The sequence below is a fragment of the Lichenostomus cassidix genome, chromosome 14 (genome assembly GCF_008360975.1).
Source record: "Lichenostomus cassidix isolate B80296 chromosome 14, HeHo_3.0, whole genome shotgun sequence".
NCBI classification, from domain to species: domain Eukaryota; kingdom Metazoa; phylum Chordata; class Aves; order Passeriformes; family Meliphagidae; genus Lichenostomus; species Lichenostomus cassidix.
The window spans coordinates 9556890-9572363 of record NC_139495.1 but is presented as its reverse complement, the minus strand read 5'-3'; the positions used below and the strand labels follow the sequence as shown (position 1 = coordinate 9572363).

General features: G+C 36.6%; 1 protein-coding gene and 1 long non-coding RNA gene across 12 annotated transcripts in view; one reads left to right on the top strand and one right to left on the bottom strand.

The window, feature by feature from the left end:
• LOC146430825 (uncharacterized) overlaps positions 1-15474 on the top strand; it is a 107277-nt gene that overhangs the window by 63100 nt on the left and 28703 nt on the right. For all 9 annotated transcript variants that reach the window (XR_014855123.1, XR_014855128.1, XR_014855126.1 and 6 more), the window contains one exon: positions 11433-11508. This is a non-coding gene — a long non-coding RNA (uncharacterized LOC146430825). The remainder of the gene's footprint in view (positions 1-11432; positions 11509-15474) is intronic.
• MRTFB (myocardin related transcription factor B) overlaps positions 1-15474 on the bottom strand; it is a 51470-nt gene that overhangs the window by 19007 nt on the left and 16989 nt on the right. For all 3 annotated transcript variants that reach the window (XM_085074821.1, XM_085074823.1, XM_085074822.1), the window contains exons 2-7: positions 9007-9072; positions 8005-8060; positions 7362-7437; positions 6152-6313; positions 5437-5621; positions 725-865 (exon numbers count right to left, since the gene is read on the bottom strand). In XM_085074821.1, coding sequence (XP_084930947.1) covers positions 725-865; positions 5437-5621; positions 6152-6313; positions 7362-7437; positions 8005-8060; positions 9007-9072 — 686 coding nt within the window. The remainder of the gene's footprint in view (positions 1-724; positions 866-5436; positions 5622-6151; positions 6314-7361; positions 7438-8004; positions 8061-9006; positions 9073-15474) is intronic.

The window sequence follows — 15474 nt, the reverse complement described above, 5'->3', positions numbered from 1 at the left end:
TACATTTAACTGAATTAATTTCATGTAGTTAGGTAGAAGTCTACAAACACATATTCATTACACAGCAGAAGACAGTGAAGTTACTGAAATGAAACATTATAGACATCTAACACAAATCACTCTCTAACTGTATTTGAAAGGGTTTTCAATGCTGCTGGCTGGGTCAGTGCAGAAAAGAGAATAAAGTATGTTCTTTGATATTCAACAAGGATACAGTAACTTCTCCCTCACAATACATTCTGCTGATACATTGAATCAACTAAGAAAATAGTTCTGGAAAAGGAGCAATGCTGTTCACCATTTGGTTACAAGTAGACTATGAATACAGATGGTTGTTAATCTCTTTCTATTAAATTATCCTCCACACAAAACTAGATTAGAAGATAGATAGAAAGTAGAAACTCTGTATTGCAACAATCTATTGTCCTTATTTCTTAAAAACTTCCATAGCAATGTAATGCCCAATTCTGCCTGAAAACTTCTGTCATCTGTACTCTAAGGACCTCCTGGAATAATGAGCTGGCCCCTACAAATGTTACTGGCTGACCTTAGCACACAAAAGCTTTGAGTCACCAGCCCAGTATGCTCCCCTGAGCACCAGCAGAAGTTGTTCTTGGCTACAGGCACTATAAGGTTACTTGTGTAGTTTTCCATTAAAACCAGCACTGGAAAAGGACACAGATTAAGAATGTTGTCCTTAGGTGCCACAGTTCCAGGTACCCACCTTCACTAACGTTGGCCCAGGCTTTGCTGCAGATACAGTGGTTGTGGTCAGGGTGGTTGCAGCAGTGGAACGTGTCACATGCTGTTCGATTGTAGAGGGAGTTTTGAGGAATTCAGGAACTGGAGAGGTTAAAGGTGGATACTAGTATTAAAAAAATATAAGGAAAAAGAGAAACATTATAAACATCGACTGGACAAAATGTGAAAAAGTTAAGACAGTTCACTATCATGTGAAATTTGCAAAGTATTTTTAGAAGGAATGGTGATAACAGAACTCCTGTTCTGTTCTGTTGCACATGTGTACAAGTATTCTATAAGGGCACATTTTGGCACACTTCAAATATAGCAAATAAAATGGTTTCTTACATTGACTTCCTAGTTTGCTAAGAAAAGACTGTTTTATTACTATAAAATTGAGGCCTTCAGTATTTTTTGTCTGTGGAGTCAGAATTTTGTGTACACAAGGAGAATCTGACCACCCAAACAAGTACTGTCAGAAAAGCACTGCTTTCACGAAGGTCAAATATCAAGACAGGCAAACTTTTTGTTTCAGAATGATCATGCAGCAGCACAGCAGGTGTATTTTGTGGACACCCTTCCTATGCTATTTTCACAGAACTCCACCTCTGATTGTGCCAGGATTGTGCGTTTCTTCTGTATCTGATGCCAGCAGAAGTGTAAGCCCAAACATTGCTCAGCTTAAATCTGTCATACCAGTTTTATTGTGCTGAAATTGTTTTGTGATTTTAAGTCTTAAAGAAACCTTACCATTTCCTTCTGTGGTGAATGTCCCTCTGATGGGATATATACTCTACATAAACAGATCTCAGCCCTTGAGTTCCCAGACATACAAAGAAATGTTTATTCTTTTCTCACAAAGAGATTTTTCATTCTCTGATTATCGTTACCTTTTACAGGTAATTGTGTTAACAGTTTTCATTAGTCTTTCTTGGATATAAGTAACCAAAAATATATAAGATATTCCACACAGAGTCTCACTGGATCCTTACATCGGCATTAGCATTTCTTCTTGAATCATCTCTTCCAACAAACTTGCAGTTTTACAGAGAATGTCCACAGTAGCTCACTGACCCCACTGTTAAACACTGCACCTGAGCTGTCTTCCTCCCCAGTTTTCACAAGAGTCCCCAGGTTTCCACATTTCTTTGCCATGGGAAGGAGGGCCATTGTGTATTGTTCTTTCCAAGAACTATTCATTCTATTGGAATTGCATTTCTCTCCTAAAGCCAAATCAGCAGAGTGATAATCCAACACTGTGTTGACTATGCCTTCCTACTTTTGTTAGGTTACACGTTCTTACGTCAAGGTTGTTAATGGTAACATGAAACCAGAATATCCCCAAATCAACTCCTGCAGAGCACTGACACCAGCTTCCTTTCCACACAGGACTTCCCTCTTTCTGTCTCATTTCTGGTAATCTCCATTCTTTGTGTTTCGTATTATCCAGTATTAAGTCCAGCCAGAGGACATCAGTTGCACTTCCATTGTTTAAGAAAGCAATTAGATCACCTAGTACAATATTCCTTTTATAAAACCCCCTTCTTTATATTCCTATTAGTAAACATCCTTTTTCTTCCCAATTAGTTCCAAGACTTGCATTCTAATTAACTCCGACAGGTACTTCTCTCTAATTCATCTCTTCCCATACCCTTCCTGTATTTTTCCATGAGATTGTACCACAAAGGACTTAAATCAGTTTGCTAAAAACACTTGATATACATGTTGCAACTTTATGTCCTGGTTCTTTTGTATTTCTGGAATAGCAGTTCCCAAACTGCCAGTCTGCATGCACAAAGCTCTCTGACTTTTGCTTACAATTAATTTGTAATAAATTTCCATTTTATCTTTGTGTTTCATTTAGACATTTTGCTGTGTTCCTAACCATCAGCTGCCAAGAGGCATCTAGAGCTGGCCTCCCATAATCCAACAAAATTAAACATGGGTTTGATCCTTCTGTAGTGCAGCCATACAGAGGAACAGCATCTGATGATAGCTTTCCTGAATGGCAGGATTTAACATGCCCTCCCTAGTCACTGAAACATTGTACACATGCCTGCCTTGGGGTCGTGTCAGTTTATGGTGGCAGGCTAAAGATACAAATGTCTCTATATTTATATCCAAGTTTCAAAGTGTTTGCTCTGGAAAGTGTCTGATATCTACACAGTATCTGTTATTTGCTGGACTTGCCTAAGAATTGGCAGGAGACCTTAGAGAGACCCAGCCTTTGAAAAAGGGTTCTGGATGCTGTATTCCAACATACTGCACTCCTGTTGCTATCAAGTTTAAAAGGCTTATTCTACTTATAGCAGTAAAATTTTTTTAAGCACTTCGTTGGTCTTTGAATCAAAGTGTCAAGTATTATATTACTATAAGGCACAGAGGAATTAAAATGACCTCATGATTTTCACTATTTCTTATATTTTTTATCATGAAGTCCCAGCTAAACACCATTTTAAATGTCTGCTACTTCACTTCTTCATTACATAGTCTTTTACTGTTATGATCTTTCTTGAACCCAAACAACTTGACTTCAAACGTACTATTTAATAGCCTTTTACAGGCTAGGAAAACAAATCCATGATGACAGCCAAACCGGACTCCTTGAAATGGGAAAGTTAGTAAATTTAAAAAAAAAAGCCCAAACAAAACCAAACACCAAAAATAAGTACCACCAAAACCCCTAACTACTCTTTAATTCAAGTTTTGTGAAAATCATGGTGTTAAACATTTTCCTCTTGCCAGAGAGTAAGTTACTTTTTCCTTACACTGGTCATTATCCTAACCTAGCCACAAAGCTTTTTACAGACTTCCCAATTTTACCTGCATTAGATGAGGCAATGAACCATGAGCATCATTTACTTTATATATTTTTAAATTAAAAAAAATAGATTTAACAGGTCTTGACTTCTTAACTTGATTACTTCATAAACTAGTAATTATTTAATTTAAACAGATCTCTATTTCCAGATAATATGACTTCTGCACCTTTTCTGCTAGATGCCTAAAAGAATCTAGCAAGTCAACAAGCTACAGTGAATATATTAAGAAAACAGTCATTCTGTGCCATCAAGCAAAATTCTTTGGCTGTTTTGCAGATAACTGTTTAATATCTTCTGAATTGTGAATACCACAATTTGATCTGTTTAGAGAATGGATAAAATGCCTAATCCTTACCAGATGCAAATACACTGGGTTAAAGCAAGTTTTAGGTCATCAGTCAACAAGAGCTGAAGGTTCTCAAAATTATGTTACATCCTCTGAAGTCTGGAAATGTGCGGAGGAGGAAGCCTTGAAAAGAACTCTGGCTGCACTCCGCTTTATTCAAAACATTCTTTGTATTTTTTTGTTGTAATAAAATATAAAATTTATCAGAGGAAATTAAAAGAATAAAGGAGCCATTTCCAGACAAGTCTCCTGGAGAGACCTGCTGTGCTGTTATTCTTTAATTCAAAAGAAACAACAAGGTAAGCATCTTTTATTCTGCAGAAGTGCAACTTCTCATTTCAGATCTGTGCACAGAAGTGGCTGTAATATGATATGAAATCCATATGCAAAGGATTGAAGCTCTGTCTGAAGTGCTTTTTCAATCAAATTCAAGTACCTTACTCTTTGTTTCTGCAATCACAGATCTCTCTTATGCTTCCTGCTCGGAAAGCTTTTGGCATGTATTGCTTTGAATATTTTTATTTAACGCTCCATTAGGAACCTAATTCCTTAGTCAGGAATCTTAATTTCATGTGGTTTGTTTTCAATTTATTCAACACAAATTAGATTCTGTCAACGTGAAACCAAATTCACATTTTAATCTGTATATTAGGGAACAGTGAAACAGAATGGATGTGCCATACATTGTGTCCAGCATAGTTTTTGAATATGAACTTTGCAATACTTTTTCTATCTACTGTGGGTAATAAGAAAACCAAGGAGAGTAATACCAGATCCTGAACCACTCAGTTGTCAAGTGTCCATGGTCATCAACACAATATAGTCTTTGGAGAATTAACAATAGCTATCTCCTTTTTACCTATTTAACAGTTCAATTTTACATTACTTTCTTCAGTAAGAAGCAAATCCACGGCTCTCTTAATCCTCACACATTTAAATGCTCTACTATAAAATATCTGCCATGACACAGTTACTTTCTTTGTAAGTACCTTGAGAAAATACTAAAAACCTATTAGAAAAATCAATATAAATGTTATTTTGATTTCTTAAATAGTAAATTCCTAGGCAGTATTCTAAAACTATAGGAAAGAATATTTAAATTATGTGGGAAACATTTTTATGGACTTTTCTGAAGATAATGGAACTGATGTCAACTGTTGTTTCAGCTAAGTTTAATTCTAAATGAGTTCAAGACCTTGCCCAGAAGGAAGACAGACATTAAGTAATCAATAACAGCTGGAGTAAACCATGGCCATGACCTTTTAAACAACTTCTGGGAAAGCTGCAGATCTTCTGTGGGTCATAATGAATTTCAGGGAATTTATGGCTTCACTGCAGCCTATGGGAATTTCATCACTGCCACCAGCTAAGCCAGGGTTCTACTCTATGCACTCCCAACCAGAAAACAGAGTCCCAGATAGCCCTTTGCAGCAGCAGATGTACTCATTCCATGTGAAACCATGCCCCATTTCTACAGTGGCCAACCAAAAAACATACTGTGAAGATCTGAACATTTAAAAACTGTACCTGTGTTGATGTAGCAGCATTTGGGGTTATAGGTGAAGGTGAGTCACTTGGTTTTGGCTCACCAGGGGAAGCTGCTGAACCCTGGGATTCTTGGCTGGCTGGTTGATCTGGTGATAAAGCATCACTGCTGTCTTCATCAAAGGAAAAATCATCCAAAGTTTGAGGATAATTCTCTTGTCCAACTGCTAAAATGTTTACACAGAAACAAACAATTTTTTTTTTTTTTTAGTTACACAAATTGAATTTAGACATTCATGGCAGAATTAGCTAATTGCTGGAAAATGACCAATTTTCAGCAGTCTAAAGATATGGTACCTAAGAATTTATTGTGTTTTTAATATGAGAGCCATATTGTATCATATTCAAGGAATCAATAAAACCAAGTGTGGAGCAGAAGTGGTTTTAGTAAGAGATTAAAAAGGTATGTTCAACATATGTAGAGTGCACACAGACACCTACAGCAGGCTGAGGAATGGCCACAGATGTTTGATTACTTTGCAATTATTTTTATTAAAAAAAACAAGTATTTTCAAAGTTTCATATAAATATAGGATTACTTTATTTAAATGATGACAGAATTTAGGACTCAGAAGCTGAAAGAATAAGTAGTAATAAACTTAGCATAAGTTATCTTCTAGTGAATTTTACCCTCAAGAGTTAAATAATGATTTTCCTCAATGCCAGATAGATCACAAACAGAAGGATTTCTACTTGCCTATAATGGCTTCTTTAACACTGGAGTCTACAGGGAGAATGTTTTTTTCTACCAGTTCCATAGGGCCAGGTCTCTGAGCAATCTTCTCATTCAGGTCATCTGCCAACCGAGCTCTCTTCAGTTTCATCTGAGTGGCTTGTAGAGAAGGCTCTGCAAAGGTCTCTAAAAGGATATATTGATTTAAATATCCTGTTACAAGTTTTTCCCAATTTCTTGACAAACAACACTGTCTTGTCTTTGCAATAACCATTCCACTTTAATCAAAAACAGTCAAGGTACAATTCTGAAAGTTTTCCAATTAATAAGCAAAAATATTATATGGTAGATATTCATTGCCAGGATCATGCTTTTCTAGAAATTTAATCTCTTTTTTAACAGCAATAATACCTTTGGTAAACATCTCTATAATGTCTGACAATAAAGCAGAGAATATAAAATAACAAATACCAATTATAATTTAGGGTATTTGCTTCTCTTTAGCAATGTGAGCTATGGTAAAGGTTTAATTAATCCATTGATTTTTGGACTGTCTCTTCACAAATATCTTTTAAGTTTACCTTAAAAACAGCTTCTAGCAAAAATCTCAGTCTTCAGAATTGTTTTGCAATGAAATTATGGAGATTGTCAATATGGATGTGACCTATCAATATGCAGGCTCCTACCAGGATTTAGTATTCAAATGCATGTTTTGAAAACTAATGACTATTAAATTTTCTTGGATTATGGTTATTTGGTAATTTCTGTCCTTGGCAAGCTCATGGTGAATCACAGTAATCAGCCCTTTTCATCAAGAGACTGTTGTTTCCAATCACCTGCAAGGAAAATAATGAGGCAGGGTAACAGTCATTTTTATTAAAGGTTCTTCAGGGTCAGGGAAAGCACAAGGCTGCCAGGTCATTTGAGGGCATGTGTAGAAATTGAAGCACTATAAACACTCCATGTACACACACCATGGTGTAATTACCATCATAGAATAAGAACAATATGCAACAGCAGACAAATACACTGCTGAGAATACCTTCCCTGCCATAGATGCATCTATTACTACACAGATTTAGAATACAGACTAGTATGGACACTGGAGAAGTAGAGAAATAGAGCATATAAACCTTTTGAAATAATTCACATCAAAGTGTGATTCAGTGAGACAACTGAATGCACAACCAAGTCCCTCCCGTGAGCAGCTCTGAAGCCCAGAGCTGGCACATACCTTCCAGGATGTGCATTCTGACCAGCTCAGAGCGATCCGGCCTGCTGCGAATCTTGTGCTTCAAGAAATTCTCAGTCTTAAAAGAAATGAGGAAACAGCATTAACTACTTTTCACCAAAAAACCCTCAAAGCAGTTTGATAAATCGCCTATGTCCAATGAATGAATATTTGCAGTTTCAGTAAGTGGGTGGGTATCACTGTCAGAACACGGGCAGTAGAGGGGTTCCTTTTGTTTTGTGCGGCTTTCCTAGCAGATAAGCAGGGCTGATGAATTTCCAGCTTCCCCAAATAAGATGGGAATGTTTCTGGATTTGATCCCACACCATCACATAATCACAAAAGTATAGATTTGCTACAGAAATACTGCACAAGCACTATTTAGCCAAGTAGGCAATCCTTAACTGGAGGTAGCTATGTGTTAACCCCCCGTAAGTTTAACCCCCTGCCTTGATCTGTAAAGGCTTAGAGAAGTTCGTCTCAGATTTGACACCCATATTTTATTTTAATGAATTCTTCCAAGACAAAAGCACATGTTATTACTGTAATGGTAATAATTTTTCCATGTACTCAGAGAATTTAGAATCACAAAAAGCTGACTATCCATTTTCAGATGTTAATCACAAGTGTACACGAAGTGGTTTACCCTGGCTCGCTCCAGGCTCTTGATCTGCTCATGGAATGCAGCTGGACTTTTCAAAGCTGTGAAGGAAGAGTAAGAGTTAAACTGACAGGAAGTGATTTTCAAAAGAAATATGCTAACCAGTATGTGTGTATGGGTGTTTAACACCATCTCAGAGACATGCTTGCATCTGACCAGGCTTACATTTGATTCATGCTAGTTGTACCTACCTATATTTAGCAGAGATGAGCAATACTCCTATACAGAATACTTGGAATATTTGATTTTAACAGATTATTACCATGTAATGGTTAACTTTTTTGATATGTACAAAAAATATATTAAATTTTATTAGATAAGGTTTAGCATGCCAAAATGCCATTTAATATATTCCACTGAAATGTCTGTCTGTCCATACCTCATACTTGCTGTTATTAGAGAGAACTGGACCATCCCTTCAGAAATATGTTCTGATATTAAAAGAAAATTGGAAAATGTAGAGGCCTTAAATGTTCAGCTTAGAAAACAGAATGATGGTTAGCTACTAAATAGCCAGAAAGAGTAAAAAACCCCACTATTCACTTAGAAATAACATAAATTGTAGAGTGCTCCATCTCAGTGCTTAAGGATTCTTCACGTTTTTTGTGTACTTCTCATCGGTTTGGCAACCCATGCCATTCTACTCTTTAAAAACTTCTGTCTTTGTTATTAATGTCCACTCATTTAAGTAATTCAATTTATTTAATAAATCAGCCATAATTATTTAAATAGAGAAAATAAAAGCAGAATCAGACTATGCCTACAAATTCTTGCATTTTCATCACAATGGCTACTTTAACTGAAACATGATGGAAGCATGATGAATTTACTACATGCTCATTTAGGTTATCAAATGGATCCCACAAGTCTTTTGAAATGCTAAAGTTATTTTTAGTGAATCTCATAGAAATGCTTATCTTCATTATTTTATGTATTCAAATAATGACTAATAGTACAGAAATACAAATTACTAGAAGTAAGTCTTACGTGGCATGATGCCCTGGTCCACCAGCTGTTCTCGTGTCCGTCTCTGTTGCAGCCTCAGCTGAAGTACTGACAAAAGAAAACATTCATTCCTGTGTAAGCCCAGCTTCCTCAGAAAGTGCAAAAACCTCATTCAAATGATATCAAGTATTGCAACTTTAGAAATATTTTTGCTATGTGCATTCAGATGTGACAGTAACCCCTAAGAGCCTTCCTAGGGAACAGCTGCTGTTAACACACTTCCCAGGGATTACTTCCCATCCCAGTTTCATTGGAGTTTGCTGCTTTTCAGTCACGTCTGATGCCAGGACTGTGTTTCACACATGCATCCACTTTTCCTATCAGCCAGGCCTCATAAGGGGTATTTAGATTACATCAAGAAAACAGTGAGGTAAAGAGTTTAAACCATAAACTGGAACACATAACGATTACAGAGCCTTCCTGCATGGCCTAATCTTACATGACTTCACTGTGCTGAAATAGAAAGAATTTATGTTTGTAGAGCATTTTAGAAGAAAAGCAGTGTGTTTGGTTGATTGTTTCTTCTCAAGGGTTTTTTTTTAATATAAAGTCTGATTGTACATTTAAGTAAACCTTGCTGAAACACAAGAAACTGAAGAGCAGCGGGATTTCAGCTGCCTTATTTAGAAACAACACAGAAGTGTTACAATCAGGAACAGATCCCATTCTTTCTCTAAACATCAGAAAATGTTGGGTTTTTTTGATTGAGAGATGTGTTATCATAATTATTTAAAGGACAAAATAAAGCCAGTACTGTCAAATGTGGAAAAACTGTTTATAAAGCTTCAGAGGTAACTTAGGTTTCATTACATTTAATAAAACATTTCTTATAGTTACTGTGTGATTAACCAAGGTGATATACAATAAGTACTACACCAGAAACCACAAAACCTGGGGGAAGATGTAGACGTAAAAGCTTTATACTTTCGAAGATTATGGCTTTTTGTTCCCAGGAAAAAAATAATGAAAAAAAAATAGTTGTTTCTTTTTTCTACTGGTTCCCTTCCCCTTGTTTCTATATCAATTTATCATATTGCTTCATTATCTCTTTGACACATACAGCTACTACCCCAAAGTGAAATTTCATCTTCTGAACAAGGTCAAGAGAAAAAATATATTAAAGATGTAATATTTACATGCTGAAATTCAGACTTGAGAGCTTATTATGAGTGTATGATTATGGTATGCTGTTCCCATTGTATTTCACAAGGAAGCAAAACAAGCTAATGCATTGTCCAAAACATCAAAATGAATGTAATTTCTAAAAAATTAAACTAAGGACAAAGTTCATTGTTTCCAGAATTTAAAAGGAACCAGCTTATTTCCTGTTCTGCAGTACAGGAAGGATATTCCTCTGGCTAAAGCATTAAGACTGAGAATAGCAAGTCCTGAAAACAAGGACATTATTTTTTTGTGTCACACAAACACTGAGAGTTCAAATACAAACATTTCAGGGCTGTGGCACAGCAGATCTGTTCAGACTTTACAATATTGTTACACAAGAGTCAAAAAGGACAGAAATGGGAGAATGCAAAAGAACAACACTTAAATGTAAACAGATGAAAAGTCATTCAAAAGGTATTAAGTTCCTCTGGAAGCTTGAAAATACCTGCTTTAAGTAGGGCATTGTATTTTTTCAAGTAATATTAACTGCAAAAAGTTAACTGAAGAATTATTTTATAATGGTTTATTTTTGTGTTCCTTGGTTTCCTGAGGCTCCAGGTTAAGCCATGAGCTCTTCTAAAGGTATCTCTCACCAGTAGGTGCAAACTTGTACTGCCTGGCATCCTGCACCAGCTTTACTAGACAAGTGCATTAAAAAAATCATTTCAATGGAAATGCATTTCAAGCATACAGTATAATGTTGTGGTGTTAAGCTTCTAATCCTGGGGCTACATGACAAGCACAAAGCACAGAGAAAACTCACTGACTGCTGTAGTGTTTATAGGAAAGCAAAAGAACTGTGGTATGTTTTTGGTTTGGGTTTCCTTGCTTACAATTAGTAAGGTAAAAAAGCTCAGAGTCAGATTCAAAACTGCATGTGCAATCCCTTTAAAAAATCTTATATAAATTTTACCCATCCAAATGATGTGAAAGGCAATTTATAAGCAGGATGGCAAGACTACTGTATTCCAATGTTTTTAGTCCTGAGTACATTAAAACTTGCCTTTCTTCTGTTCTTTGCTTAAACTATGCTTTCTTTTACTTAACTCAGAGACTGTGACAAAGCTTGAAAATCATGTCCTGCTCTGGGCAGGAATCTCATCCATGTTAACAGCTCTGCTTGGTCTGAATTCACACCATACTTAAATTTGGCTTTCTTTGTACACTAAGCACACAACAAATGTGCCTACCAAATTTTTTACCTAGCTACAGATCAGTTTTAAACATATGCTTCTTTATTTCAGGCCCAAGGTCTTCAAGCAAAATGATCTGCTCCTACAACAGTGATGTCCATAGCAGAGCTGATGTATGTCAGACACAGTAAGTAAATCAGAATTAGTATTTCTTTTTCAGTTCCATTACCTGAAACACAGTGGATCAACAAGTGAATGCTGGCAGTATCACAGCAGGTGCAGAAATGTTAATACTGGTATGACTCATATACCAACATATCATAGGCAGGTAATCTATTAAGAAGTAATGCATTTATGGAGATATTTCTGATTTCTAACATGCTTTTTACTCAGACCTTCTTTTTCACTAAGCTTTCTCATTAAAGCCCATTGTGGAGGTGTAACTGGTTCAGCTGTAGCTACCTAAGCATTGCTAGGATTGTGCATTCAATGTTAGTAATCACAAGTGGGAAAGAACATTATTATTGAATATATTATACTGAACACTATTTCTAAATATAAATGATGACAAGCCCTGCTGTGTAGTTCAGGAATATATCTATGATTTGTAGCTTAAATTATGGTCAGATATTTGGCTTAAGCTTTGCAGAAAGAGTAAAAACTGACCCATATGCTAAACAATGTACAGTGTAACAAGAGAATATGGACTGGACTACAGCAGAAGGGAGAGAAGAACAGTAAGAATGTACCTGCACATAAATCTTATGTGCTCACATATGCATCTTTGTTTAACAAAAACATGTAACAAACCATTCTTGTTTCTCATAACATTACTTATCTGCCCATCATCTGTTAATCTACACTTGGCATTACAAAGCAATAAGGGAGGGTTTTGAAGTTGTCCCATCTGTGTCTGGACAAGTCATAAAAACAATGGGAAAATTGAGAAAATGAGAGATATAGAAGATACAGAACATGTAATTATTCCTTACTAAAAAATATCATGAACTTATATATTACATAATAAGGAAAGGACAGCCTGTGGCATGACTAATAGGGAAGCACTGCAGGGGGAATGCTAAAGAAGAAATGACTCATATTTAGAAAGATGGTGTAAGAAATTAACTGAAGATTTTGACTTGACCAGAGCAAGGAGGTTAAACAGAAACAAAGCTGGATGAAAACCAGATGTTTGCTTTTGCAATCAGCTCCAAAACTAAGGTTAAAAAACAGTTTGGTGCTTAAACTTTTTCAAAAGATAAATATTGAGCAGTTGAATGCATTATTAAAGAAAAGAAAATTTTCAAATAGAAAGCAAGTGTTAATAAAGACCCTAAATATATTACTTTTAAAAGCTGGAAAGCTAAAAAGGTTTTGCTTTTCCAAAGCAAATCCATCAGAAAAAAAGCCAATATTGATATCTTTACAAAAGAGATAAAAAGATCTAGAGGATCTAAAATACTTTCAGCCCTTACAGTGACACAAAGTAAAAAGCAGAGCTGTTTCTAAGGAAGAAATAGTACCAGCTGTCTGTGAGTTGAATAACTTCATGCAGTCAGAGCACACGTGGGTCTGGGTATCAGAGCAGGTGGTCACACTCCAGGCAGGAGTGACCCTTCCATTGTCTCTGTAGTTACAGACAAATGTGTATCTTTACACTGGAGGTGACCCTGAAGTGGGTATAAAGGAAGGGAGCAGGAATGAGGCTGGTGAAAAGCTCAGAAGGAAATGGGGACTCACAAGAAGCAGCTCAAAGAACAGCCAGTGAGATAGGAGGATGGGAGCCATGGAAACTAAATCACACGTTTTCAATAAGGAAAATATGATTAAATTCTCTTCAAAGACAAGGATGAACCATCTGAGAATTGCACTTATGGCAAAGAATTGCTCATTTATTTCTGTGAGAAACTATCTAGAATAGAATGCAGGTTGTTTTAAATCTAATGTAATTAAAGCTAATACAGACTTTGCTTATCATATATATGGAAATCTATATAGCAAAAGATTTCTAGAACAGTCAGTAACATACAAAGTAGTAAATCTAGTAAAGTTGGATGAGATAAGAGGACACAGCCTAAAAAATCTAGAAACCACTGAAGCATTACCCAAATATTATATATATATATATATATATACACATTTTACTATTTGTTCTAGTATGGGTTGGGATTCTTCTTTCCTTCTTCCCCCTCCCCCCTTTATCTCAAAGAACTGTTTACAGACAAACCATCATGGAATCTGGGGAAGGGAGGATTCAAAAGACAAGAGCTGTAGGTACTACAAAGCAAAGCTCCCCTTGTGATGGTACTTACTCAAACACTGTGTTTAACAGATGGTTCTTATCAGGGTAAATCCATTTAGCTTGCTGCCAAATAGTTTACCTTTCACTTTTACACTTTTAAAATCAGGCAGTTACCTACATAACATCTAAAATCATAGGTGATCTCCAAAATAAAGGTCCAAAATAAACAAATATTTAGATATGTTAACATGCTATTAACATTGTTAATATCGTTCCTCCTATTTAAAGTACATGTGCAAAAGAAAGGCTATGTTAACACCACTGAGCAAATGTAGTTGCTAAAAGACAGAACAAATATTTTGCACTTCATGTTATCTGGCAGGAATCCTCCTTCACACCACTGCAACTCTAAAAATTGTCTGTGAACTGCTTCTGAATAAAAGCCATGCACAGAGAGGTCAGTCAAACTCCTGCTTTGACTGAGGGAGAAGGGAGGATATTCTTTTTTGTTTTCAAGTAAGTGTATGATTTTAACACTTGAACACCAGGTGGAGAGATTCCAAAATTTCCATGTGTTTTCTTAAGTGAATAAAATGATTGTTAAAGCTTGGATAGCTTATTTAATACTTACTGACAAAACAAAAAAGCATAATCCCTCCTCACAGTAAGAACATCTGGTTATCTGACTCTCAGAGTCAGCAGAAGTCTTGTGACTGCACTGGAGGTGCAGATTTTTTGCCAGCTGAAAAGCTGAGTGCCAGAGGCTGGTGCTCCAACACTTAAAGCTCCTTCCAGTGTTAGCACACCAGGGAATCGACACTTCTCTAAGCCAGGGAATGGAGATGGTGGTGCAGAAAGGAGAGGTCATCCGTTAACCAATGTACCTGATTGTGTGGAAGTGTGTTTCTGTAAAGCAGTAACGTTTATAAAGCCAATGGCCCCTGTTCTCACCCAGTGAATCCTGCTCAGGTTCACCCTAAAGGCACAGACACTGAGGATAACCAGAATCAGCAGCTCTCAATCTCCTGCTGAAGTGCACGGAGGGGGTGAAAGCAGAAGTGCACAAACAGGCACTTGAGGAGACACAGCACGTTCTGTGTAAACCCTTGGGAGGGCAGGAAACACAGCGGTGCAGGCACGTCTTACTTGCTGTGAATGGCAGAATGAGTGAAATAAAGTGTATTATTAAATCGCCTAGAACAAACAGCTTTTATCAGAGCTGAGCAAGTGATTCCTGTTATGAATCTGTAATGTGTATCCTATAGAAGAGCAGTGTCAAAGTAGTACTACATAATCACAAGCACTGGAATGTAAAGAGGCCAAAAATAAATTCGTAGTTGTCCTGCAGGAACAATGCTATCTACACTGATTGACAAGCTTTCACCACTGCTTCTTGCCTTGACAAAGAACAGAACACATACTACGCACAGTTCCAGGACTAATAATTCCACATCTAACACAGTTCATTACATAGCCTATTAATTTAAGATCAAATTTAATTTATAGAAGGTACTATGAAACAGCAAATAGTTGTTGCCATTTCCCAGTTACAGCTGTAATAAACACTCCACCGTGGACAAGGGGTCCAGCAGACACCACACAGTCCTTTCAAACGGCAGCAAGAAGAAAAACACATCAAGATTTTTTTTAATGTTCTGTACATAATAATCTCATTCTTTCTCTCAAAGTTAAAATCCAGTCGATATTAGCTTTTTAAAACCTTAAAACTGCAAGTAAAAATGAGAAAATATAATGTCCAACATTCCTGTATACCCCCTTGGAAATTTCCAAGAGCGGCAGAAACTCCAGCGCAGGCTGCTAGGCTGGCTGCCATGGAAACAGACAGTGCTGGAAACACGGCCGTTTCCTTTAACTGCAAAGCTGTTACACTGAAAGCCTCCGTTTCTTTCT